The 25,824-nt window shown below is 50.9% G+C and overlaps 1 protein-coding gene across 1 annotated transcript in view; it reads left to right on the top strand.

The window, feature by feature from the left end:
* The first annotated feature begins 20,472 nt into the window (after positions 1-20,472).
* Positions 20,473-25,824, top strand: part of LOC103200509 (inner centromere protein) — a 33,475-nt gene continuing 28,123 nt past the window's right edge. Inside the window, exons 1-3 of the mRNA XM_042781522.1 lie at positions 20,473-20,609; positions 21,434-21,547; positions 23,482-24,248. Of these exons, the coding sequence (XP_042637456.1) occupies positions 20,473-20,609; positions 21,434-21,547; positions 23,482-24,248 (1,018 nt within the window). The remainder of the gene's footprint in view (positions 20,610-21,433; positions 21,548-23,481; positions 24,249-25,824) is intronic.

Below are 25,824 nucleotides of genomic sequence, written 5' to 3'. Positions count from 1 at the left end.
CGTCTCACCTACTTTGGTCATGTTGTCAGAAGGGACCATTCCCTGGAGAAGGATGTCATGCTTGGTAAGGTGGAGGGTCGATGAAAGAGGGGAAGACCTTCAATGAGATGGATTGACGTGGTGGCTATGACGATGGGCTCAGGTATAGCAGGGATCATGGAGCTGGTGCGGGATCCGGCGGTGTTTCGTTCTGTTGTGCATGGGGTCAATATGAGTCGGAAATGACTCGACAGCACCTAACAACAACAACAACAAGTGGGCTGCAGAGCCCTGTCTCTGAGGCACAGTGGCAGCTCCGAGTTTCCTTCCTTTGCCGTCTCGGAATGAAAAGTCTCCACTTGGATGGGGATGCTTGAAGCTGTGGGTCAGGCCAGGCTCAGTGCTGAAAGCAATTGGTCCTCAACAGGCCGGGCTAAGACGTAGAGCAAGCTGAGAGTTACGAAGAGGGAGGAACAGCGCTCGTCCTGTAACCCAGGGAGTGAACCAGGCTGCCTGTTGACTTAGTGCCTGGATCTGTGTTATCCTTAATACCTCACTGGGGCAGCAGTGCCCAGCCACGGTGAGGGATGGTTCTGATGGAGCCCCTGAGGATGAGGTGGTGGTAATTCTGCTGATGTCTATGTCAGGGATGACACAAAACCGTAACATCAGGAGGGATGAGCACGGAAGAAGAAAGGGTGAGAGGAGGAGAACAAAACCCCACAACTCTCTCAAGTCCACAGACCAACACAGTAAAACCCGGAAAACATGCAATGCTAAGACGGCCAACAGAATAATCTGACAAAGATTCGAAAATACGTGTGTCTGGTTTGCTCGAGGAGATGAAATAAACAGGTCAAAAGGAAACTAAGGCAGACAGAGAAAGAAGCTGTTGCAAATTTTAGAAATGAAAAATAGAATCATTAAAATGAAAAATACAATGTTGTCGTTGTTAGGTGCCATCGAGTCGGCCTTGACTCATAGTGACCCTCTGTACAACAGAACGAAATACTGCCCAGTCCTGTGCCAGCCTCACAATCGTTGATGTACCTGAGCCCATGGTTGCAACCACTGTGTCAATGCATCTTGTTGAGGGCCTTCCCCTTTTTCGCTGACCCTCCACTTTACCAAGCATGACATCCTTCTCCAGGGAATGGTCCCTTCTGACAGCGTAACCAAAGCAGGTGAGATGAAGTCTGGTCATTCTCGCTTCCAGGGAGCATTCTAGCTGCACTTCCTCCAGGACATACCTGTTACTTCTTTTGGCAGTCCGTGGTACTTTGAATAATCTTCGCCAACACCACCACTCAAAAGCATCAACTCTTCTTCACTCTTACTCATTGTCCAGCAATAGACTGGATTTATTAAACAACAAATTAGAAAATTGGAAATTTGTTATGAAACACTCTCCCAAAATGCAGCATGAGGGAAGAAAGATTAGACAGAGAGAGAGAGAGAGCATTTTAGAAAGATAGAGGTTTAACAACGCAAACAGAAACTCCAGAAGGAAAGAATGAAGTAAATATGAAAACTCCAAGTTTAAAGAAACAAGAGAAGACACAACTATTATTGGTCTCTCCTCGTCCAGAGCAAAGAAGAGTGAAGAAAATAAAAGACGTATAGAAACAGCCCAAAGGAGTAACGGACCGTGGGAACCTCATCACGTAAAACCATGGGAGCAGAAGAACTAGATGGTGCCTGGCTACCAATGCCAACCACTCAGAAAGGGATCAAAATTGGAGATCCTGGATAGAAGAAGAAAAGTGCCTAACAAAACTCAAAATCAGAAAAAAAGACCAGGCAAACTGTTCTGACGGAGACTGGTGAAAGCCTTGAGTCTATGGCCCTAAGTAACCCTTCGGGCCTGGAACTGAACTCACACCACTCGTGGCTTAACTCTCAGCCAAACAATAGACAGGCCTATGAGCTGAACACCTAGGTCAGGAGTGCACTCCTTCAAACAATCAACCATGGGAGATCAGAAGGGCCGCATTTGTGCAGGGAGGGAGAAAGCTGGAGAGGCAGGAATGCCTGGGCAAGAAGGACACAGGGAAATGGTAACCACAGGGAGGAAGTGGGAGGAGAGCTGTTACACTGGGGGGAATGTAACCAGTGTCACAAAACAAAATGTGTAAGAACTGTGGAATGTAAAACGAATTTGCTTTGTAAAATTTCACCCAAATAAAAACCTAACAATGAAATAAAATAAAGAAATAAGAGGTGGGAATTTTCCTGAATTTAAGAAAGACGTAAACCCTCATGTTTAAAAAGAAAGTAAACAGAACAGATGAAATAAATAAATAAATAAACCCATCCTAGGCTCGACGGCACATAACAACAACAACAACAGGCATATTATAGAAAATGTACTCAAGATTGTAAAAGTCTCTGCTATTCTATGAGGCTCTGGTAGGTTAGTACAGTTTTCCCTGAAGATCAGTATAGATGATTGACAGTCTTCTTCAGAATACTGCCCAATAGGATAGGCTTTGAAGCTCTTAGGAATGTTCTAGAATCCTTCAAGAGATACTTTATGGATACTTTTATGTTCCTCCAATTTAGGCTTCAGCACATTAAGAGTGGTATTTGCTCATTAAATTGTTACATAATTTAAAATAGTTTTAAAATGTTAAAGTAATATGCAGTGGTCTCATGGAAACTTTTGGAAGGACCAACTTAGAAAGTGATTGTCATAATCTCAGTTTGCAACCAACCCTTGTAGACATTCAAACATTATTGCAAATTTCACCACACTATGAAATCCAAAGTTCATGAGCCACCCTTTTAATTCTTCTACTCTGGAAATCTCATTCTGAGGAGGAAAGTTGTGAACCATCAGCTTGGCAGTCTATCTACCCAACACAGTCTCATGTTTAGTTACAACCACTAGAGGGCAGCAGAGACCACTGGCCTGACGATCACCACCACCAACTCCAACTTAAGGCCTAAAGGACTTTCAGAGGTCACTCTCATTTTATAGCTGAGAAAGTTGACTTTGAGGTTACCAGTCCTGGCCCTGCCACTAACTATGAGACCTTGAGCTAGTCACTCACTGCTTGTGGTCTCAGCTTCCACGAAGAGCTCCTTCCAGGTCTGACGTTGACTGAACAAGTCAACCATCTCTTCGGTTAGGGTATTAGAAAAAGCAGACGGTATGTCATGGGTGAGGGTCAAGCCTGTGGAGACCCAGGCTGATGCAGACACTTATTGTTTCTAATATTGCCCTAAATGGCCGAGATGTACACGGTTTTGTTCTGGAGAAGCTTGGTATTGAGGATATTGAGGAGAAAAAGAGATCTTTTAAGTTCCTCGCCCCCCCCCCCACCGCCCGCCCCATAAAGTGATATCTAGTAAGGTGTCAAGGAGCCCTTGTGGTGCAGTGATTGGGTGCTTGACTGCTAACCAGAAGGTCAGTGGTAGGAACCCACCAGCAGCTCTAGGGAGAAAGATATGCCAGTCTGCTTCCATAAACATGACTGCCCCGGAAACCCTGAGGGCAGTTCTACCCTGCTCTGTAGGCCGCTGTGAGTTGGAATTTACTCCAAAGGGTTAATGAGTGCCAAGCCTTTAAAAGGTGGTGGATCCCAAAAGAGGCAGTTACTGCCTCTAGTGGACACACAGGGACACATCTCTAAATTCAGAAATTAAAACGCAATTCCTGGTGAGCTGCAGGAATCTTCCAAAGCCAAGCGTTTCAACAATTTCACTCTGCAGTTGGAGAAGCCTATGCTCAACACAGCTGGGCCCCAAACCCAGGTCTTTTTGGTCCAAGTCCAGAGCCCACCCCATGACCCTGTCCTCTGGCCTCCCAGGCTGCAAATACTCCAACTCTACCACCTGTCGGTCAGTGTGCCGTCCTGTGGCGGCTTGCACCTGTGGTGCTGAGGCTGGAAGCCATGCCACGGGTACTTCAAAGACCTGCGGAGTCACCCATGGTGGACAGGTTTCACCAGAGCTTCCGGACCATAACCAACCAGGAAAGAAAGGCCTGAGGACTCACTTCCAATGAAAGCCACATGAATCAGAGCAGAATGTTACCGACACAGGGCTGGAAGATGGGCCTCTTAGGTTGGAAGGCTGCAGCAATGGGCTAGGGCGTAGCAGTGACCGTGAAGAGGTGCGGGGCCTGGCAACCATTTGTAGTTCTATACAAGGGGTCACCTCGAGTTGCAGCCGACTCAGCAGCAGCCAACCACATCACACCCACCTGTTTCTATCGACTTCCTTGGCTTCCTGGGAACTCCCGTTGCCAGGCCTCAGGTGGCACAGCATGGGCGAATCTGAACAGCCTAACGCTGACCCAAAGGAGGCAGATCGGAGAAAGTATGTCTGTCACGATTCCATGGACATGGCTTGTGGGAGGGGCTAAAAGGACCCGGGGGGCGGGCCTCCTCTAACCCAAACGGGGAGGCACAATCACCATCAACAGCCCAAGGCTGATTCCTATGAGGCCAGACATGCTGCCACCCTCCAGCCTTTTACCAATTCTGACACCAACCGATCCTTTCACGGCTCTCGCTACTTCTCTGCTGGGTTTGATAATTCCTTGCAGTGGCCACACAGAGCTTGCAGACGATACTCACGATTACGGGGGTTTATTAGGAAAGTAACAGGCTACAATTCAGGTTCAAGAGTGCACTCAGGATACAATTATTCCATCAGGCCGTCTCCCCTCTCCTATGCCCTCAGGCACGCCTCTCTCTGGGCCTCAATCTGGCCTCTGCCCTGCTCAGGCAAGTGTTACAAAGCTCTTCCAGCTCTGCCGGTGGGTACACCTATGTGCACCCCACTGCGCCAGCAAGCCTCCTGCCCAAGGGCACCCAGCTTTCTCGCTCCATGGGCCAGCAAGGCCGCTACCCTGCCTCACGCTTCTTGGTTCCACAGCCACATCTCTGTGCCGGGCGTCCCTGCCAAGGAGGTCCAGCGCAGGATCTCAGACGCGCTCCACCCCACAGCCACATCTCTGTGCCGGGCGTCCCTGCCAAGGAGGTCCAGCGCAGGATCTCAGACGCGCTCCACCCCACAGCCACATCTCTCTGGATGGCAGTGGAATCCCCTCCTCTGCTTCTAGGAGGCTCATTTTAAGCCTGGCAGGTGGACGAAACTAACCAAACCCAACATTAGAGATCCCTGCACCTTATCTGCATGGTCCCCCCCACCAATCTGGCGGGAGTTACAGAGACTATGGCTAGAACAGCCCTACCAAGTAATTCACTGCCCCGCAGGAGGTCTGACTGCAAAGGGACATGAGGGAAGTTTCTGAGGTGATGCCAACATTCTGTACCTTCATTAGGGTGGTGGTTACGTGGGAGCATATATTTGCCCAAATTCAGTGACCTGAACACTTAAAACATAATCATATCTGATTATATATTCAACAAAGTTGATTAAAAAGGAGCCCTAGTGGTGCAATGGTTTCCTTTCTCAGTGCTGCTATAACAGAAATAACCACAAATGGTATCTTGAACAAACAGAACTTTATTTTCTCACAGTTTCCAAACTCAAAAACCAAACTCACTGTCATTGAGTTGATTCTGACTCATAGTGACCCCCACTGGGTTTCCAAGGCTGTAAATCTTTACCAAAGCAGACTGCCTCATCCTTCTTCCAAGGAGAGGCTGTGGGGTTTGAACCATTGACCTTCTGGTTAGTAGCCAAATGCCTTAAGCACTGTACCATCAGAGCTCCTCTGTTTCGCAGCTTAGGAGGCTAGGAGGCCACATTCAGGTGCCAGCTCTGGAAGGCTCTCTCCCTCTGTCTGCTCTGGAGGAAGGTCGCTGTCTGTCTCAGCTTCTGCTCCGGGGCCACCTTCACGGGGCTTGGCAGCTCTCTTCCCCCATCTCTGCTTCCTCACTCCACTCTTTACTCTCTTTCATATCTCAAAAGAGATTGGTTTAAGACACAACCTACACTAATACAGCCCCATTAACATAACAAAGAAACCTCATTCTCAAATGGATTTAATGGATTATAATCACAGGTGCACAGGGTAGAATTTACAACATACATTTCTGGGGGACACAGTTCAATCCATGTTGTTGTTGTTGTTATGTGCTGTCGAGTCGGACCCGACTCATAGCGACCCCTCCTTGGGTTTCTGAGAGGCAGTATCACTACGGAAGTAGATCACCCCATCTTCCTTCCGAGGAGTGGCTGGTGGGCTTGAACCGCCAGCCTTCTGGTTAGCAGTCAAGTGCCTTAGCCACTATGCCACCAGAGCTCCCAATTCAATCCACAGCATCTGTTAACTGAAAAACCACCCTCTCTGTCAGAAACAAAGCATTGCCAGTCTCGCTCTCAGCTGCAAAATGAAAGGCTGGTCTATGAACCCACCCAGAGACTCTGTAGAAAGCCCCTGCAATCTGCTTCCATAAAGATTGTAGCCAAGAAAGCTCTAAGGGGCTGTTCTACTGCATGAGGTTGTTATGAGTAAGTTGAGATAGCAAACAACCACCAACCACCAAAGTTTATCTCTCTCTCTCTTCCTCCCTCTCCCTCTCTCTCTCTCTCTCTCTCTCACACACACACACACACACACACACACACACACAGAGGGCCAGATCCTGCCTTATGGTGGCTTCTCGGAGACCCTGCTAGCTCTGGCATTCCCTTCTCTATTGATTGCTACACAGAAACATGCTTGTTTGTTTCATTGTGAGTTGAGTGAAAGTTTACAGAGAAAATTGGTTTTCCAGTCAACACAATTCATACACATTTTGTTTTGGGAGGTGGTTTGCAGTCCCAAGGATGTAAGAGCACTCTTCTTCTTCCTCCCCCTGTTTCCCATCCCCCTCCTCCTCCTCTCCCATCCCTTCCTGCCTCCTGGGCTTCATTCCTGGCTGAATGCTGCCCTTTGATCTTGAACTCCACAGAAAGGAGTTGAAACCCTCCAGAAGGCAGAACATGGGCTCAGGGGTCAGTGTCTGTTGCCAGAATCTAGCTCCCCTACACGTCAGCTTCACAATCTTGAGCAAATTAACTTTTCAGAGTTGGTTTCCACCTACGAAAAAAAAGCCATGATCCTTTCATCCAAGAGCTATGGAGAGGGTAAAAAAAGAAAATAGAAATAACTCTAATCTCAAATGTTCATCAAGAATAGAAGGAATAAATGATAGAATATTCACATGATGGACTATTACACAGCAGTGAGGAGAATGAAGGAATGTTAACCACATGCATGAATGAATCTTACGGCCAAAAGCAGAGCAAAAGCTAGACACAGAGCAGACTACAGAATCCATTTTTATTTAAAAAAAAAAAAAAAAAGACTAAAGAGTAATGTTTAGGGACTCAGGCTTGGGTAGTAAAACTATAAAAGCGATAAAATGATTATTATAAAAGATATGTATTTTATTTATTTATTTTTAGGGAGCTCTGGTGGCATAGTGCCTAAGGCATTTGACTGCTAACCAGAAGGCTGGCGGTTCAAACCCACCAGCCACTCCTCAGAAGGAACACTGGGCAATACTTCCATAGTGATGCCTTCTCGGAAACCCAAGGAGGGGTCGATGTGAGTCACGTCCAACTCGATGGCACATAACAACAACAACGGGGAGCTGTTGGGAGCTCTGGTCGCCTAGTGCTTAAGGCATTTGACTCCTAACCAGGCGGCTGGAGGTTCAAACCCACCAGCCACTCCTTGGAAGGAAAGTTAGGCAATCTACTTCCATATTGATACCGCCTCTGGTAGCATAGTGGCTAAAGCACTTGACTGCTAACCAGAAGGCTGGCGGTTCAAACCCACCAGCCACTCCTCGGAAGGAAGGTTGGGCAATCCTACTTCTGTAGTGATACTGCCTCGGAAACCCAAGGAGGGGCCACTATGAGTTGGGGCCGACTCGATGGCACACAACAACAATAACAGAAACCCAAGGAGAGTTCACTATGAGTCCAACCCCACTGGATGGCAGTGAGTTTGGTTTTTTGGTTTACATTGTTGTTAGTTGCCTGGGCGTTGGCCTGGCTTCATTGCGACTCCGTTAATCATGGAAAGAAATACTGCCCAGAATCGCTGCCCTGCCTTGCCCCTTCTGGCATGATCCACTGGGGACAGCACTGTTGGAATTCAGAGTTTTCATTGGCTGATATTTGGAAGCAGGTTGCCAGGCCCTTATTCCTCGTCTGTCTTAGTGTGTAAACTCCACTGAAACCTGTTCAGCATCATAGCAACATGGAAGCCTTCACCGACAGACAGGAGGTGGCTGCATCGGAGGCGCATTGGCTGGAAATGAAACCCAGGTGTCCTGCATGGAAGGGGAGAATTCTATCACAGAACCACCAATGCCCCTGAACCACCAATTCCCCCTTACCTAACGAGAGAGAAAACAAATTCCACAGATTTTTTTATTGATACAATTCAAAATAATAACTGCATATACACACACACTTTTTTTTTTTTTTTTAAAGTACAGGCCTGCCAAAATAAATTCTTTTTTTGGAGGGTCAGGATAGAGGATAACATTTCTCTTCTTTGTGTTTCAAAGTTAGTGTTCCCTCCCATTAAAACTGACTGCAGACGTTCATCGGTTAATACCGACCTGCAATGAGAGTTTTACCCACTTCATCTTTGAAATAACTTCTCACTCATACAAACACGGACACATGTGGATATCGGCACGAGCATGTGGTTTTAACTGTCAATATTCACTGCTCGGAAGGCACTTAGGGAATTCTATGAGATTCTTCTCTTGACACTCGCCTTTCAATGGGTCACTGCCTTGCAGATTAATCGCTTACGATGGACAGTTAGGTGGAAACTGCTCAATTGCACCGTTAAATTGATTTTGAAACACAGGAATTTTCTTTACAGCCAGCTCTGAAAAACGTGGCTGAACTGTGACATGAGCTTGGAAAGCACATCTGCTGCAAATTAGCGTGGAAATGGAGCTCTTGCTGCTTGTTTTAATTTTTATTTATTTATTTATGTCTTTTAGAGCCGTTTTAGTTTACAGAAAAACTGTGAAGGTATGACTTCCCATACACTCCCTGTCCCCGCTGAGCAGTTTCTTATTTTAATTTCTGAGAGCAAGGGAAGTGTTTAAGGCAGCTTAACTTGTGATTCAAACTTATGATTCAAACAATGTTAGTTGTCATCAAAATGACTTTACTGCATTATAAATTCTGCCTATAAGTGCTGTTTTGTCATGTAATTTTCAGCTGAATTCATTAAGAAACATCAATCTGTGTTGTTGGGTGCCCTAGGATCGATTCTGACTCACAGCGCCCCTAGAGGACAGAGAAGAACTGCCCCATAGCGTTTATTTGACTGCTTACCAGAAGGCTGATGGTTCAAACCCACCAGCCGCTCCTCAGAAGGAAGGTTGGGCAATCTACTTCCATAGCGATACTGCCGTGGAAACTCAAGGAGGGGTCGCCATGAGTCGGCTACAACTCGATAGCAGTGGGTTGTTTTTTTTTTTAGTCTTTACAGAAAGGAGCTCTGGTGGTGAACTGCCTAAGGCATTTGATTGCTAACCAGAAGGTTGTAGGTTCCAACTCACCATGCGTTCCACGGAAGGAAGATGGGGCAATCCATTTCTGTAAAGATTTACGGCTTCAGAAACTCAGTGGGGTCGCTATGAGTGGGAATTGATTTGATGGCAGTGGGTTTCATTTGGTGATCTTCACAGAAGCAAAGTCCAAACCAAACCCACTGCTGCTGAGTCGATTCCGATTCACAGTGTCCCGAGAGGACAGAATGGAACTGCCCCATAGGGTTTCCAAGCTGTGATCCATAGGGAAGCTGAGTGCCAGGTCTTTGCTCTTTGAGCCACTGGTGAGTTCAAATTGCCTATCTTTTGGGTAGCACCCAAGCCCCTAACCATTGCACCACTAATTTCCAAAGCCTTTCTGTGTCCTATAATAAGTATTGAGGGCAGTCCTTGTGTGGAAAAATTTAAGCTTTGGCCCTGAGGTCAAAAAACATGCAGACTTTACCACTGTTGCTTCATTGAACTGCTGTGCAAGTCAAGATGTTCAGCTCCTGTTTCTGACACAGATTCATGGCACCCAAGACGGCTAAGTTCATGAGCAAATGAAGTTCACGGTCGACACTACTGCTCAATAACACAGGAGAGATTCAAGTGTTTGCTGGAAAAATACCTGCTAATAAACGACACACTGACTCATCATAGCTTTGAACACCATACATTTTTCACAAGCTTTGTAAACTTGCCAACTAAGCCTTTTTTTTTCCCCACACGTTTTTGACAGCAATCAGTTGTAACACATCTAGCAGATTCTTTTTCAGGTTGTTGTAAATGAGTGTTTTCTCAAGTTGAAATTATTCTCATCTACAATTGTTCTGGAATTCCTGGGTAGTGCAAATGGTTTAACACTTGCCTGCTAACTGGAAGGTTGGCAGTTCAATCTCCCCCCAGGCACTTTGGAAGAGTCCTGGTGACCTGCTTCTGAAAGGCCACAGGCCTGTCACCCTTTGGTGGAGTGGCCCTTTTGGCCATGCATTGTGATTCCCACCAGATGGCGAGGTGGGACTGTACAAATGTGAGGGCCCAGAGGTGGGACTGTACAAATGTGAGGGCCCACCTAGGCGACTGGTTAGCTCATTAATAATGTAAATAAGGTACGAGGCGCCCTTGTGGGGGTGGGACTGTGCAAACGAGGCGTATGAAACCCTAGCCTGGGGCTTGGTTAGTTTTGCTCATCTTCTGAGGCTTAAAATGAGCCACCTCAGATGCTTGGGAAGGGGGATCTCACCACCGTTAAGAAAGAAGAACCAGAAGCACTGATCTACGGGTGGACAGACGTGTGGACAGGCTGAATGATCCGATATGTCTAGGCAAGGGGGAGTGTGCCCATGGCCTGCACAGGGTTAGCCGACAACGTTTCTATGTGTGTATTTGTATGAGCTATCATTCAGCCTTCACTGTACCTTAAAAGCATAATATTCAAAGTCCATTTTTCTTGTTTGGCATGATAGGTACACACTGGAATTTTTTAACACTGATGGGATGCGCGGTGTCCATAGGCTGTAACACAGACTCTCTAACTTAAAAAGTGGGTGGCTGCATAGCCCACATTACCGAGTTTCAGGTTACACATCACCTGTTGTTCCTCCTGGCCCCGGAAGCTTGCAGTCCCCCTCCCCCCCGCCAGACGCCGTTTAAACAAGCCCGCATAGAGGTGAGCACGATTCCAACTTGGCCATCTTGCTTGGACTTGCTTGCTTGCACAGGGGTGGCTCTTGGCTTGGCGGCAGGAGGCCAGCTTTGATTGCTGGCACTCCTTCAGAGCTTAAGGTGGGTCTTTGACTCTGGCTTCTGGTGCTGCGAATGGTTAACTTGCTTGGCTGCCGTCAGAAAGGGTGGAAGTTGGAGTTCTCCCAGAGATGCCCTTGAAGAAAGCCCTGGTGATCTACTTCCAAAAAATAAGTCAAGAAAGCCCAGTGGAGAACAGCCTCACTGACCTTGACACCAGAAGAAGGAGGTGCCCAGCTACCACTATTGATCGCTCTGATCAGGGCCACAAGAGATGGATGCTAACAGAACGGAAGAAAAACATGGAACAGAACCTCAACATCTCAAAACAAACCAGACTTACTGGATTGGTTGCAACTGGAGAACTCCCCAAAACTATTGTTCTGAGATACTCTTTAAATTTTGAAACAAAATTAGCCCCTGAGGGTAGTCACCTTTTAGCAAAATAACAGATTGACTCACAAAGGAGAGGATGTCACCCATGACTACTGCACTCTTTAATAAACTACCTATATGAAACCAAATGGCCAAGAATTACTTTAAAACAAAGATGAGAAGGTAAGGGGTAGGGAAACTAGATTAATGGAAAGGGAACAACCAGAGTAGAAATCATGAGGATATTCATGCATTATGAAGAAGGTAACCAACGTCTTTGAACAATTTGTGCAGAAATTGTTGAATGGGAACCTAAACTGCTGTGCAAACCTTCACAAAAAACACAATAAAATATTATTTTCAAAATAAAACAAAATACAGACAATATTCTACAAGTGTATTGGTATGTTCTGTAAGAATTCCCAGGTATATAGTAGAGCTGACAAGGGGCAAGGTTGTAGTCACTCCTTGGTCACAGCAGCTACCCAGAAGGAGCAAGTAGTTGGACTTGTGGCCTCGGGACCATAGTTGCAGGGGACATCAAGCTCAATTAGCACAACATACTACACAAAATATTGTTCCACCTCCTACTTTGGCAAATAGCGACTGGGATCCTGAAAGCTTGCAAGCGGCCATCTAGATGCAATGATGGGTCTCTCCTCATCCAGAGCAAATAAGAATGAAGAAAACCAAAGATGCATGGAAATAATTAGTGCAAGTGACTGGTACATCATGCAATCTGCAGCCTATATGACTATGAGACCAGAAGAACTAGATGGTGCCTGGCTACCACTGTCAACCACTCAGAGGGGGATCGATGTAGGAGATGCTCAATAGAGTGGGAGAACAATGTGGAACAAACCTCAAAATCATTAAAAAAAATAAAAGGACGAGGTTTGCTGTCTAATAGAACCTGGTGGAACCACTGAGACTATGGCCACTAGCTGCCCTTCAGGTCTGGAATTGAACCCACTCCTGTGGCTTCCAGCCAAACAAAAGACAGGCATATACACTAGGTAGATACACTCCTTGGAGAGATCAATCATGGGAGAACAGAAGGGCTGTGTACGCACAGGGAGACAGCTCAGGGGGCAGGAGTGCATGGAGGGAAGGACACAGGGAAGAGGTAACTGTGGGGATGGAATGGGAGAGGAGCTGTTGCACTGTGGTAAATTGTAGTCAGTGTCATGAGAAAAAATGTGTGTGAACTGCTGTATGGAAAATGAATTTCCTCTGTAAACTTTCACTCAAATCACAATTAAAAGAAAAAGTAATAATCCTGTGGAGCACAGTTCTACTATGACATATGTAAGGTCACCATGGAGTTGGAATCACTTAGACAGCAACTGGTCAACCTCAGAGGCCCTCAAATGTAGAGACACTGACTGTTCCAGGTAGCCCAGTGGTTTCCAAATAGAGAAATATTTCTTCCACTGAAGGTAAAAATACTATAAAGGGGAAACAGGAATTTTAAAGAACTCAATTTCATATCATCTTGGCTATGTCCCACATGCACTTTTTCTTAAATTTGACCTGCTCGAGAACAGGTTTAAGTGAGAATCAACTCGCAGTTGGCTGGTTCTCCTTCCTCACTTCCTCTTTTACAGTTGTCCGTCTTCTTGATCCATCAGGAGCAGACATGGTGGTTTCCTGGTAGAATTCTCGTCTGCCAAGTGGGAGCCCCAGGTTCGATTCCAGGCCAATGCAGCTGCCGTGTCTCCACCGCTCGTCTGTCCCTGGAGGCCTGCACGTTGTTATCATGCTGAGCCAACAAAAGGTGGGAATTACCGAGCAATGTCATTAATGTCACGCAAGTAGAATTTTGCTGAAAATAATTAAAAACTGGTTGCAGTAGGATATAGACGGGGAACTGCCAGAAATTCTAGCTGGATTCAGAAGAGGACATGGAATGAGAGCTATCACTGTTGATGTCAGATGGATCTTGGATGAAAGCAGAGAATACCAGAAAGATGTTTACCTGTGCTCTATAGACTACGCAAAGGCATTTGACTGCATGGATCATAACAAATTATGGGTAACACGAGAAGAATGGGAATTCCAGAACACTTCATTGTGCTCATGAGGAACCTGTACGTAGACCAAGAGGCAGTTATTCAAACACAACAAGGGGATACTGTGTGGTTTAAAATCAGTGTGCATTGGGGTTGTATCCTTTCACCATACTTGTTCAATCTGTATGCTGAGCAAATAAGTCAGGAAACTGGACTATATGAAGAATATGGATTGGGATTGGAGGAAGGCTCATTGTGGTACAGTGAGTTACTTAATGTGGCACTTCCAGCCATGGTCTTCATGACTCCCACCATATGACTGGGTGAGACTATGTAAATATGAGGTGCTTGTGGCCAACGGGATTGAACAGCTTGTCAGCAACATAAATAAGATACATGGCACCTTCTGGGGGTAGGACCTCGATAATAGGGTGTATGGGAGCCTAACAGGGGGACTGATCAGGTTTCCCATCTCACTAGGCTTAAAATGAGCCCTCCCAGAGGTGGAAAGGGGGACTCTCACTGCCATCAAGAAAGAGCAGCCAGGAGTGGAGAACATCCTTGTGCCTGAGATGCCTGTACTAGCCCTCCTCGACCCAAGAGACAGTGGAAGAGAGCTCTAACACTTTGTTGAGACAACAGAACCAACAGAACTGGCATGAGACAGGAGGTAGGCTTGCCGGCCCACAGAGTGAGAAAGCTGAGTGCCTTTGGGCAAGAGGCTTGCTGGTGGAGTGGGGTGTATGTGGGTGCACCTCTCGGCAGAGCTAAAAAAGCTCTGTAACACTTGTCCAAACAGGGCAGAGGGCAGGCAGAGAGGTCAAGGGCCAAAGAGAGGTATACTTGTAGGCATGGCCATGGGGAGGCTGTCCTGATGGAAGGATCGTACACTGAGCACGTTCCTGAACCTGAATTACAACCTGCTACTTCCCTGAGAAAGCCCATAATGGCGAGTATGGCCTGTGAGTTCTGTGAGGCCATCGCAACAAATTGTCGAACCCAGCACAGAGTGCGGTGGGAAGGACGGTTGGTGTCAGAATTGGTAAAAGGTTGGAGGGTGGTGACGTGTCTGACTTCTGCCTCATAGGAACAGCCTTGGCTGTTGATGTTGTTGTGGATCCTCTTTCCCGCTTGTGAAGCTAGAGGGGGTCAGTGGTAGGTATGAAATGATCCCCCACGATGCGATCTGATGTGATAAGCCAATCAGTTGTAAGAAAATCCGGGTGGGATGCAGCTCCCTTACCCTCTCTCTTCACGGCCCTGATCCTAGGTAAGGGCAGTTTCCCTGCCACGTGGCCTTTTCATCTTACAAGAGATAAAGAGAAAAGCAAGCAAAAAAGGGGGACCCGCTACCACCGGGGAGAGAAGTGCCGGGAGCGGAGCTCGTCTTTTGGACCCATGGTCCCTGCGCTAGGATTCTCCTAGAACCAGGAGACACACAGAGGGTGCTGTCGCTCCCTGGAGCCCGTGCTCTCAATTCGGACTCCTAGCCTCCTGAGCTAAGAGAGAATAAACTTCCGTTTGTTAAAGCCATCCACTTGTGGTATTTCTGTTATGGCAGCACTAGAGAACTAAGACAGGGGCTTTTACAAACAGTAATTTATTTTCTCACCATTTGTTGTTGTTATGTGCCATGGAGTCAGACCTGACTCATAGCGACTCCTCCTTGGGTTTCCGCGGTGATAGCACTACGGAAGTAGATCGCCCAACCTTCCTTCCCAGGAGTGGCTGGGGGGTTTGAACTGCCAGCCTTCTGGTTAGCTGTCAATGACTTAGGCACTACACTACCAGAGCTCCTTTTAGGAGGCTAGAAGTCCGAGTTCAGGGTGCCGGCTCTAGGGGAAAGTTTTCTTTCTCTGTCGGCTCTGGGGTAAGGTCCTTGTCTCTTCAGCTTCTGTTTCCTGGCTCCTTGGAGAGTTCTATGTGGCTCGCCATGTGCTTGCTTGTACAATAATCTTCTTTTTATCTCAAAAACCACTGACTCGACACACCCTACACTCTTCCCGCCCCAGCAGCATAACAAAGACAACCTAGTCCGAAGACCACAGGTTCCCTCTCGCTCGCCGTCCCACTGCCCCCCCATCACGTCCCGGGTCTTTCACAGTGCACGCTGGGTTTTGTAGTTCCGGGAGTGCGAAGCCCTGCGCACACCTCCCCCACCACGGCGACTTCCTCACTCACCAGTCCGCTGTCGCTCCCGGAAGCTGAGGGACTTAAAGTTTCAACGCTTCCTCTGCACGCCTCTTAGTCCCGCAGATTGTCAATGCAAGCAGCCAATAGGTGGCCTGACTGGAGCTTCCTATTAGATGATTGGCTTAGAGTTTTGCAGTCGCCCAGACTAACTTGTCGGGGATTGGCCGAGCCTTCGGTTTTGAAAATCGTAGGTTCCGCCCGCGCTACCCGGCCCTGTTGCTTCTCCCGAACTGCGAGCCTGGAGCCCCGGCGCCGAGCGGGTCTGGGTGGATAGGGGGCTGGCTAGGGAGTCCGTCGGAGTTGGATCGCAGCAGCACATAGGAGTCGCAGGAAAGTCAAGTGAGTGCGTGCGGACAGCCGGCGGGGTGGAGATGCTTGGCGGTGTGTGACCCCTCCCCGCCGACTCCGGACCGTGGGCGTGCCCCCCTTCCCCCAGCCGCTTGAGGCTCCAGGAACATAGGGTTTTCTCTTCCAAGTGGCGAGGTGACCTGCCTTGGTCCCGGGGCCTGAGAAGACCTACCCCTTCCACCGAGATCCTAGGTTCCAAGAGAATACCTGCACCCCGTCCCCTTTCTTCCTCTCCACCTCCTCCCCGCCTGACACCTATTGTGCCTAGAAGGTCATCGGTACACTAGGCGCTGGTACTCTGGGTCTGTGCACGGGCTTGGACGCGCAGGAACCTTGAAACCGACTGGGTGGTTTGGCGGATCTGGCCATCTGCAGTTTTTGCACAGTTCCCGCTCCCTCACCTCTACAGCTGAGTAGCGTTTTAAACTGACGGTTTCCGGGGCCGATGCTCCCTCTTTCATGTCAATCGGCCAGCGCGCTAGCTGTCAGCAGTTCAGTTCCAGTCAGCCACCCTGGGCTTCGGATAGGGGGTGCGCAGAGACCAGACGAGGCGCCTGCCTTTCAGACCCTGAAGTCTAGGAGGCGGTATAGTTACTGGTTCACAATTTAAATCCAGGCTGCACCCTTGACTTGCTGGTGACGTTGGTTTAACCTCCTTTTGCCTCGGTTTCCTGATCTGTACGTGGGTTTCCGCGAGGTTGTAACGAGAATCGATGCCGGGCTCGGGCATGGAGTGGTTAGGTGCTGTCGGGTTGTTCTGTGTACTACGAAACCAAACACTGCCTGGTTCTGGTCCATCCTCGTGGGAGCAGCTTATGCAGCGGTGTGCACTGAAGTGTGGGAGGGGGTTAGATACCCAGCTTCCTGCATCCTGTGACCTGGCGAGGCAGAGGAGGGCGGTGGGAGCCTGATCGGTGTGTGGTGTGACCAGGGATCACAGACTAGCTTCCTGCCTCCCTTGGTGGGGTGTTTGGGTGCTGGCTGTTGGGCGCTGGTACTCGGTCTAAGCACGGGCTCTTAGAGGGGCTAGAGATGCTTTTTTTTTTTTTTTTTCCTGCTCTTGCAAGGAGCACAATTTTTGGTACACTGGGTCTTCTTTTCTCAGAGTCAACTCTGTTTTAACTTAAGGCGACCCTTTTTAAATGGCCAAGCTGAGGTCTGCTAAAAACAGCCTTTCCCATCCAAGAAGCCCAAACGCTCATTGGACTTTGTGAAGAAAGCTCCCTTCCACATTGCTATTTCCAACACATAACGTTAAAAAAAAAAAAATCCTAGTAAGTTATTTTCCATAGCTCCTCTGTGAACCTTTGTTTTAACTTCAGTTTCCTTAAACAGTGTTCTCTTTCCTGACCTTGAACTGGGGTCGTGCATTTTGTGGGGACTGTGCTCTGAGGGCAGAGGGACTGGAGGAGGAGGAGGGTGGCAGTGGAGAGGGCCATGCCCATCACTGGTTGGCTGCAGAGCAGAGACCTCTGCCCAAAGCCTCTGGGATTCTGCCCATGTGACCCTGCCCTGACTCACACTGCTCTTGCCCTGGTGCTGGGTCTTTAGAGGTGGATGGCGTGTCCTGACCTGTTCAGAATGGGCACGGTTAGTGTCCCTGTGTGTGTGTGTGTGTGTGTGTGTGCTTACCTGTAGGATGTTTATTTCTAGGTTCAGAGTCTCCAGGTGAATTCATTCATGAAGTATTTCTTACATGTGAGGCACGGCGCCTGGCTTTTGGTGATGAACAAAACAGACAAGGGCTTTGCCCTCGGGGAGCACATATTTTGTGGGCAGAGACAGGCAGTAAGCAAACAGATCAACAGTAACCCAGATGTCACGTGGAGCATTGGAATAAAGAGATGGGATCATGGCGGGGGACTCTGAGGAGCTGAAGACCAGGTGAAGAGGAGTGAGCTGTACAAAGCAGGGCAGGCTCCGGGCTGAGGGCAGAGTTTGTTGGAGGAACGATGGCTAGGTGCCTAGAGCAGAGGCAGCGGGGAGATAGTCCAGAGGAAGTCCCATGAGGCTGCACCCCGACCTGGCGTCAGGCTCTAGGAAGGACCACGGTGTCAGCGGCTTAGCCCTTTCCAGGACCTTCTCTCTTAGGTGGGGAGGCTGAGTGGTTCATGGTCCTTCTCAGTTTCGAAGGTATGGTCCCTGCCATGACATGAGACACACTCTCCACTATTATGGCTAACGACTGACCGACCACTCACCCGTTCATTTATCTTTCGTTTTGCAAAGAGGGCACGGGAGGTGGCTTCTGAGCTCCCCTAACTTCAAGACGGAGAGAGAGGATCCACACCAACAGCCCAGGGCTCATTCCTATGAGGTCAGACATGCTGCCTCCAACCTTTTGGCCAATTCTGACACCAACCCTCCCTCCCAACTCTCTACTTCTCTCCTGTTGTTGTTGTTGTTAGGTGCTGTCGAGTCGGACCCAACTCATAGCAACCCCTCCTTGGGTTTCTGAGGTGGTATCACTACGGAAGTAGATTGCCCAACCTTCCTTCCAAAGAATGGCTGGTACATTTGAACCGCCAGCCTTCTGGTTAGCAGTCAAGAGCCTTAGGCACTACGCTACCAGAGCTCCTACTTCTCTCCTAGGTTTGAGAATTCATTACAGTGGCCACACAGAAGTCACAGACAGTCACTCATGATTATGGGATTTGTTTGGGAATTAACAGGTTCAGGTTAAGGAACACTCAGGATGCAGTTCTTCCATCCGGACAGCCTCCCCCCAGCCATGCCCAAAGGCACACCTCTCATTGGCCTTCAGCCCCTCGGCCTGGCCTCAGCAATGCTCCGGCAAGTGTAACAAAGCTCTTTTAGCTCTGCCGATAGGCGCCCAGAGAAGCACCTCGCTTCATAGCAAGCCTTCCGCCCAAAGGCGCTAAGCTTTCTGTCTGTGGGCTGAGAAGCCTGCCGCTCTGTCTCATGCCGGTCTCTTGGTTCTGCCGTCTCTGCCGCCACCATCTCTCTGCAGCCTCTCTGCCGTCTCAGCAGTGTTGCGGCTCTCTCTTTCTCTCCTGGGTCAAGGAGGTTCAGCTCAGGATATTGGATCCAAGGATGCGCTCACTCGTGGTTCTTCTTTCTTGATGGTAGTGAGATTTCCCCCTTTTCTGCCTCTGAGATGGCTCATTTTAAGCCTAGCAAGGTGGCAAAAACTGACCATCCCAACAAGGGTGTCATGTACCTTATTTACATTATTAGCAAGCTGCCCAATCCCCTTGGTGGGCATAAGCACCTCACATCTGCAAAGTCCCACCCATTCATCTGGTGGGAGTCACAGAGACCATGGCTAAAAGAGCCATATTAAGTGATTCACTGCACCACACATTCATTCACACACTTGGGATAGCTGTTGTGCTTCAGCTTAGTTTGATGGATGCCCTCTCCTTACCTGGGCTACTGTGTGATGCTTTTAGAATGAAGTCTTAAGGGGAATACCCAAACTTTTTAAGAAATAAATAGAAAATTGGTTTTATGCTTTCCCCTGTCTAATATTTGTAGACAAATTTGCTCATAAATAAGATATTGCTTATCCCCTCCCCCCTGTTCTTCCTCTGTTTCCAGGGCATTTCAGCCCAAGGGAGAGGTTGCTAGAGGGTCCTCGGAGAGGAGCAAGTCTCTGGACCCCCATTTCCTACCTGATTCCTTTGAAATGCAGACCTTCATCTGTTCACTGGCCTCTTAAGGGCAGTTGGATTTGATGTTCTTTGGCCTGATGTCTGGGGTCAGGTTGTGTGTAGCTACAGGGTAGCAGGGTCTCAGCCCTTACTCACCTGGTCCAGCGAGACTACAGGATTGTAAGAGGAGGCCTGTGCTTGGGCGGGTGGAGAGGCCTCTTGTGGTCACTGGTTCCTCTGTCGCAGAAAGGCCGTTGGCACAGCCCTGTCCCCTTAGCTTTTTTCCTTCGCTCCTCTGCAAACCTTTGTTTTGGTTGTGTCTTCCCTAAACAGTGTCCTCTTTGGGTGAGGCCTCTGCTAGGCTGGGCAGCCACCTGCAGTCATGGGCATGGCCCTCTCCACTGCCGTTGGTATAATGGGAAGAAAAGGCCATTTGTGTAAGGGGAACCATTGACAACAAAGTGGATGGGGAAGTGTGGGCTTATGGGGACAGCTGAGCTGTGGGTGTGTATGTGGTGCAGGGGGAGTATCTGAGAAGAGTGTGTGTGCGGGGAAGCTCCTCTTTTGCAAAGCTGAGGACAGCAGATCGGTTGGTTTTCTGAGTCTGCGGGGAGTGGATATTTTGTGGTGGTGGCAGGTGGGTGCCGCAGGGGCCTGGCAGACTCTTCCCTTGGAGAAGGCCTGAGCCCTGAGCCCTTGTGACTCTCGTCCTTGCCTTCACCAGTCCAAGCTGCCATGGGGACCGGCCCAGGACCCATTCACCTGCTGGAGCTGTGTGAGCAGAAGCTCATGGAGTTTGTGTGCAACGTGGACAACAAGGACATGGTATGGCTGGAGGAGATCGAGGAGGAGGCGGAACGCATGTTTACCAGGTGAGGGCAGGGGCCCCGCTCTCCCACCTGATGGGCAGGGCCGAAGGCCCATCCCTCCTGGGTGCCTAGTGTGCTGGGGCCCTGCCCCGGTTTAGTGGGAAGAGGGAGGAGCAGGGGAGCCAGCTGCCTGGCAGCCAGCCGATTGTCCCTCCAGGGTCAGGACACCAGCACCTGTTGCTGGAGGGCAAACGGCCGGCTGACGGGAGACCCTGGTGGCCGTAGGAGGAAGTGCAGGCGCTCTGCTCTCTCCTTGCTCCTGGCGCCGCCCCCCTTTCCCTTTGCCCACCCTTTTCCTGCAGAGCCCGCTGGTGCTGCCTCCTTCCTCCCTCTTGGGCACCTGGTCTCACCCAGGGGCAGTCTAGGGTGGACCTGGGCTGGGGAGGGAGGGGGGTGGGGGTCGTCTAGCCTCTACCTCGACTTCCTTTCTGCTCCTGCCAGCAGTGCCCAGGGCACCCCTGCTCTTCCGGCCTCTCATTGGACCCCCTTCCCTTCTTGCTGGCGGCCTTCAGATCCTCTGCCTTGTTCTTCTAGGTCTGGGGGCGACGGGTGTGTCTGACTTTCCTGATTCTGTGCCCGTGGCTCTGGGGGCTGAGCTGGGACTCAGGCGGGGGGGGGGGGCTGGCTGAAGCTTGCCTGGAAGTGTGTCTGCAGGAGGCACCCCGAGTGCAGGGCAGGTGACTTGCACGTGGCAGCCGAGAGCTCGTCTGGTGGCAGTCGCCCCAGCTGGGCTGTCTCAGTCAGGAAGTGGTGGGGGCCAGGCCAAGTGGGAGAGGGGCTAGCGGTTGCCAGTCGACTGCCAACATCACCCTTCTTGTACCAAGCAGAGAATTCAGCAAAGAGCCCGAGCTGATGCCCAAAACGCCTTCTCAGAAGAACCGAAGGAAGAAGAGACGGGTGTCTTCTATTCAGGATGAGAACAGAGACCCAATTCGGAAAAGGTAGGAGGAACCGGAGGCTACCCTCACTGAGGGGCCAGCTGGGCAGGTGGGGGTCCCCCGAGGTTTGGTGCCCACTGAGTGGATTTGGTTCTGCAGGAGGTAACTGGGAGCCTGCCGACAGGAGTAGCCCCCCGTGAGAGTGGGGTGGCTGTGGTGTCATGGCGTCACGCTGAGGGGCAAGGTGCTGGTGGGGGATTTGAAAGCATGACCCGGGACCATGGGGTCAAAGTGTGACTGTAGCGTATTGTATGCGTGTGCATGTGTGTTGGGGATGGGGCGTGTTTGATCTGAGCTTCGGAAGATGGAAAGGATTTCCAGAGGGGAGAGGGGACAGGGTGAGAGTGAGCAGCGATGGACCAGGTGGTCTGTTCCCAGACCCTCTCTGGCCCCTGATAGGAACGGCCCTGGGCTGGCTGCAGAGCATGGAGGCAAAGAGGCTGGATCCTGGGTCCAGGCAGCCCTGGTATAAATGCCAGCTCTGCCCTCAGCAGCTGTGTGCCCTGTCCTTATTCTCCCCGTGTCTGAGCCTCAGTTTCCTCTGGAGTAGGATAACGATACCTGCCTCTCAGGGCCGTCTTGTGAATTGGGAGAGCCACGTGTGGAGCCCCACTGGGCTGCTTGGCACAGTGTGACCTCAGTAACTGGGAACCGTCTCGGGACAGTCCTTTCACTTGTATAAATTCAGTCTCCCCAGCAGGACTGGTGTTATCCCCAGTTCACGGGCAGGAAGACTAGGGCTCAGATAGGAAGGGCTCAGGGTCACATGGCTGGAGGTGGCAGAGCCTGGACTAAACCCAGATCCTCAGCCTTCAGGCATTCCTGGCTTAGTGGGTGGTTTGTGGGAAGACTGGGGTAGCCCACCTCCATTGTGGGGCGTCCCAGCCCTGCTGGAAGCCCTGGTGGCACAGCGAAAGGTCGGTGGTTTGAACCCACCAGTGCCTCCAAGGGAGAAAAGAGCTGGCGATGTGCTCTTGTAAAGATTACAGCCTAGGCAGACAATGTTTCTAAAGTGTATTTGAATGTTCTGTAAGAATGTCCAGGTGTATAGTAGAGCTGGCAAGGGACAAGGTTGTGGTGACTTCTTGGCCCAGAGGGAGTAAGTAGTTGGACCTGTGGGCTCTGGACCATGGTCACAGGGGACATCAAGCTCAGTTGACATAACATACTACAAAAAACATGGTTTCACATCCTACTTTGGTGAGTAGCCACTGGGATCTTAAAAGCTTGCAAGTAACCACCTAGATGCAACAGTGGGTCTTCTAGAGCAAAGAAGAATAAAAAAAAAAAACAAAGATGCATGGAAACAATTAGTCAAAGGGACTGGTAACACCATGTGATCCTCAGCCTACATGACTATGAGACCAGAAGAACTAGATGGTGCCCAGCTACCACTGTCAACCACTCGGATGCAGATCTGTGTAGGAGTTCCTGGATAGAGTAGGAGAACAATGTGGGACAAAACTCAAAATTAAAAAAAAAAAAGACCAGGTTTGCTGGTCTGATGGAGCCTGGTGAGACCCCTGAGTCTGCGACCCTCAGCTGCCCTTCAGGTCTAGAACTGAAATCACTCCTGTGGCTTCCAGCCAAACTATAGACAGGCCCATGGGGTGAGCGCTTACAACAGGTAGATACACTCCTTGGAAGGATCAATCATGGGAGATAGAAAGGCTGTGTGTGCACAGGGGGACAGCTCGGGGCAGGAGCACATGGGATGGAAGGACACAGGGAAGAGGTAACTATGGGGAGGAAATGGGAAGAGAGGTGGGGAATTACAGTCAATGTCATGAGACAAAATGTAAGAAAAAAAAAAGATTGCAGCCTGGGAGACCCTCTGGGGCGGGTCTCCTGTGACGTGGGAATCGGTGTGTCAGCATCCGGCCCCACTGCCTGTCCCACTGGCTGCCGCCTCACCTCTGCTCCGCTGCCTCCGACAGGTTGTCCCGCAGGAGGACGCGGAGCAGCCAGCTGGGCTCCCGGCACCTCCGCAGCAGGGACAAGCTGGAGAAGCTGGCCACGGTGGTCGGAGAAAATGGCTCCGTCCTGCGGCGGGTGACCCGTGCTACCGCTGCTGCCATGGCGACCGCACCCTCGGCGGCTCCCTCACCTGCTCCCGAGTCCCCCGCGGCACCGACCAAGAAGCCTGCGAGCAGCCCTGCCCAGAGCGAGCTGGTGCCTTTGGTGGCGATCGGCGTCGGGGAGCGCCAGAGTGCCGAGCAGCACCTCACCCAGCTCCAGTCTGCCCAGGCTCCGTCGCAGGCTCCTGCCTCTCAGGGTACCCCGGCCTCGCACGGGGACTCGACGCCCAAGAAGTCAGAGGCCGAGAGACTGGAGTCTGTTACTGTGAGCTCCCTGATGGCGACCCCCCAGGGCCCCAAGGGCCAAGGGGCCGGGGCAGGACGATCCGCGTCCAAGCTCAGGATCGCACAGGCCTCCGCCATCCCGCCCGACTCGCCTGGCTCTCCGGACTCTCCGTGGCAGAAGCGGGTGCTGGCTCCCATCCTGCCAGATAACTTCTCCACGCCAGCGGGCTCCCGCCCGAACCTGCGGTCCGTGCGCTGCAGCCTGATCGCCCCAGGTCCCCAGGCCTTGCTGGCCCATAAGGACCCCCTGGAGGCTAAGCCAGAGGACGCCGTCCGCAGGTCTAGCAGAAGGATTGCCAACAAGGCTGCCAGGGAACCCGCTGCCTCCTCCCGTATCATCTGTGAGTCCGGGGGCTCAGCAGTGGGTGGGGGGTGCTGAGGGGGGGCTTTGCTGCCTTGCTCGGCCAGGAGGTTCTGGGGGTCCTGTAGCAAGGAGCTCTCCAACAGAACACCCTGTGGTGACGGCAGTGGTGTGCGTCAGTGCCGTCCTGCGCAGTAGCCACGTGTGGCTGCTGAGCCCGCGAAACGTGACTGATTTGACTGAGCAGCTGGTTTTTAACTTTACTAACTTTTACATTTGAATATGTAGCTAGTGGTATCGGATTGGACAGTGCCCATCTAGTCTAGAACTTTTGGTTTACAGATGAGCAGACAGTTCCCAGGGAGATTGGCCACGCCCCAGCGGCCGTGCGGTTAATGGTGGTGTAGAGGCTCGAACCTGGGTCTTTGGACTCAAGACCACCATGCTCTTCTGCTCACTTACCTTTCCCTGTTGTGGGCTACCTCCTGTCAGCAAGTCAGTTTGATCTGGAGACACAGAGGGAAGAGAGCCGAGTTCTTATCGCAGAGGGCGCTCGGGGGATGCAGGGGGCTGGGGATCTGATGAGAGGCAGGGGGACCCCAGAGTTGGCAGCCTGGGTGCAACCCCAGCTCGGCCGTTGGCTTGCTCTGTGATCTCCGGCAGGCTGTGGAAACTTCATGAGCCTCAATTCCTCACCTGTTGACTGGGGATAATAATAGCCTCGCAGCAGGGACCCTGGGGAGGTGTCTTTGGTTGAGTCATGTGGGGAGCTTCAACAGGGCCTGGCACGTAGGAGGCACTCGGTGACGCCAACTGGCTGTATCATTGTCAGGCCCCAGCTCAGGAGCCCATTGCCACAGTGGGAACAGTGTGTCGGGAGCCAGGGGGCGGGGTGATGACTCTGGAGTCAGGGCCGATGGTGTGGAGGGCTGGGGTCTGAGGTGTGGGAGGTTTGCAAGGATGCCCGGGCTTTTGCCAGGTGAAAAAATGTAGGGAAGGTATCTTTGTGGAGGGAACGGCTTGTGCAGAGACCCAGAGGCACAAGTAATGGGGTGCTGGGGCCCCCTGGGGAGCTTGGACTCCATCCCACTAAAGCTGAGGTTGTGGTCTAGTGACAAGTGTCAGAAGGGCCCTGGCAACGTGTGGTAAATGGCCGAAGGGAGGGGAGGGGAGGGGAGGCGGCAGGGGGACCAGGGAGAAGCTGCTGTCGGTGTCCTGGCCAGAGGGCGGTGCAGGCAGCGGGCGATGTGGATGGAACAGAATCCACACCCGCCTGCGCTCTGCGACTTCTGAACTGCGGGGATCTGACTGGGTCCTGGCAGTGAAGCTGCGCATTGGTTAGGACGTTCCCACTTCACGCAGGAGGAGACAGAGGAGGGGCTGCCGCGTGCCAGCTGGGGAGCTGGGGCTTGAACCTGCGTGGTTCACCCTGTCCCGGGAGGCAGGCTGCTTGTTGGGGAGCCTCAGGGAAAGCCCGGGGGGTGGGGCCTGTTGGGCAGGTGAGGGCACTCGCCTTGGCAGGTTTCTCCCTGCCCTCTGCCGAGTCACACCGCCTGGGAAGGCTTGTGGCCTGTGCTGGGGCCCGGGAAGTCGCAGCCTGGGGCGTGTGCAGGGGT

This window comes from Orycteropus afer, unplaced genomic scaffold (genome assembly GCF_000298275.1).
Source record: "Orycteropus afer afer isolate SDZICR_OR568_19922 unplaced genomic scaffold, OryAfe1.0 scaffold00130, whole genome shotgun sequence".
In the NCBI taxonomy this organism is placed as follows: Eukaryota; Metazoa; Chordata; class Mammalia; order Tubulidentata; family Orycteropodidae; genus Orycteropus; species Orycteropus afer.
This window is presented reverse-complemented; position numbering and strand designations above follow the sequence as displayed.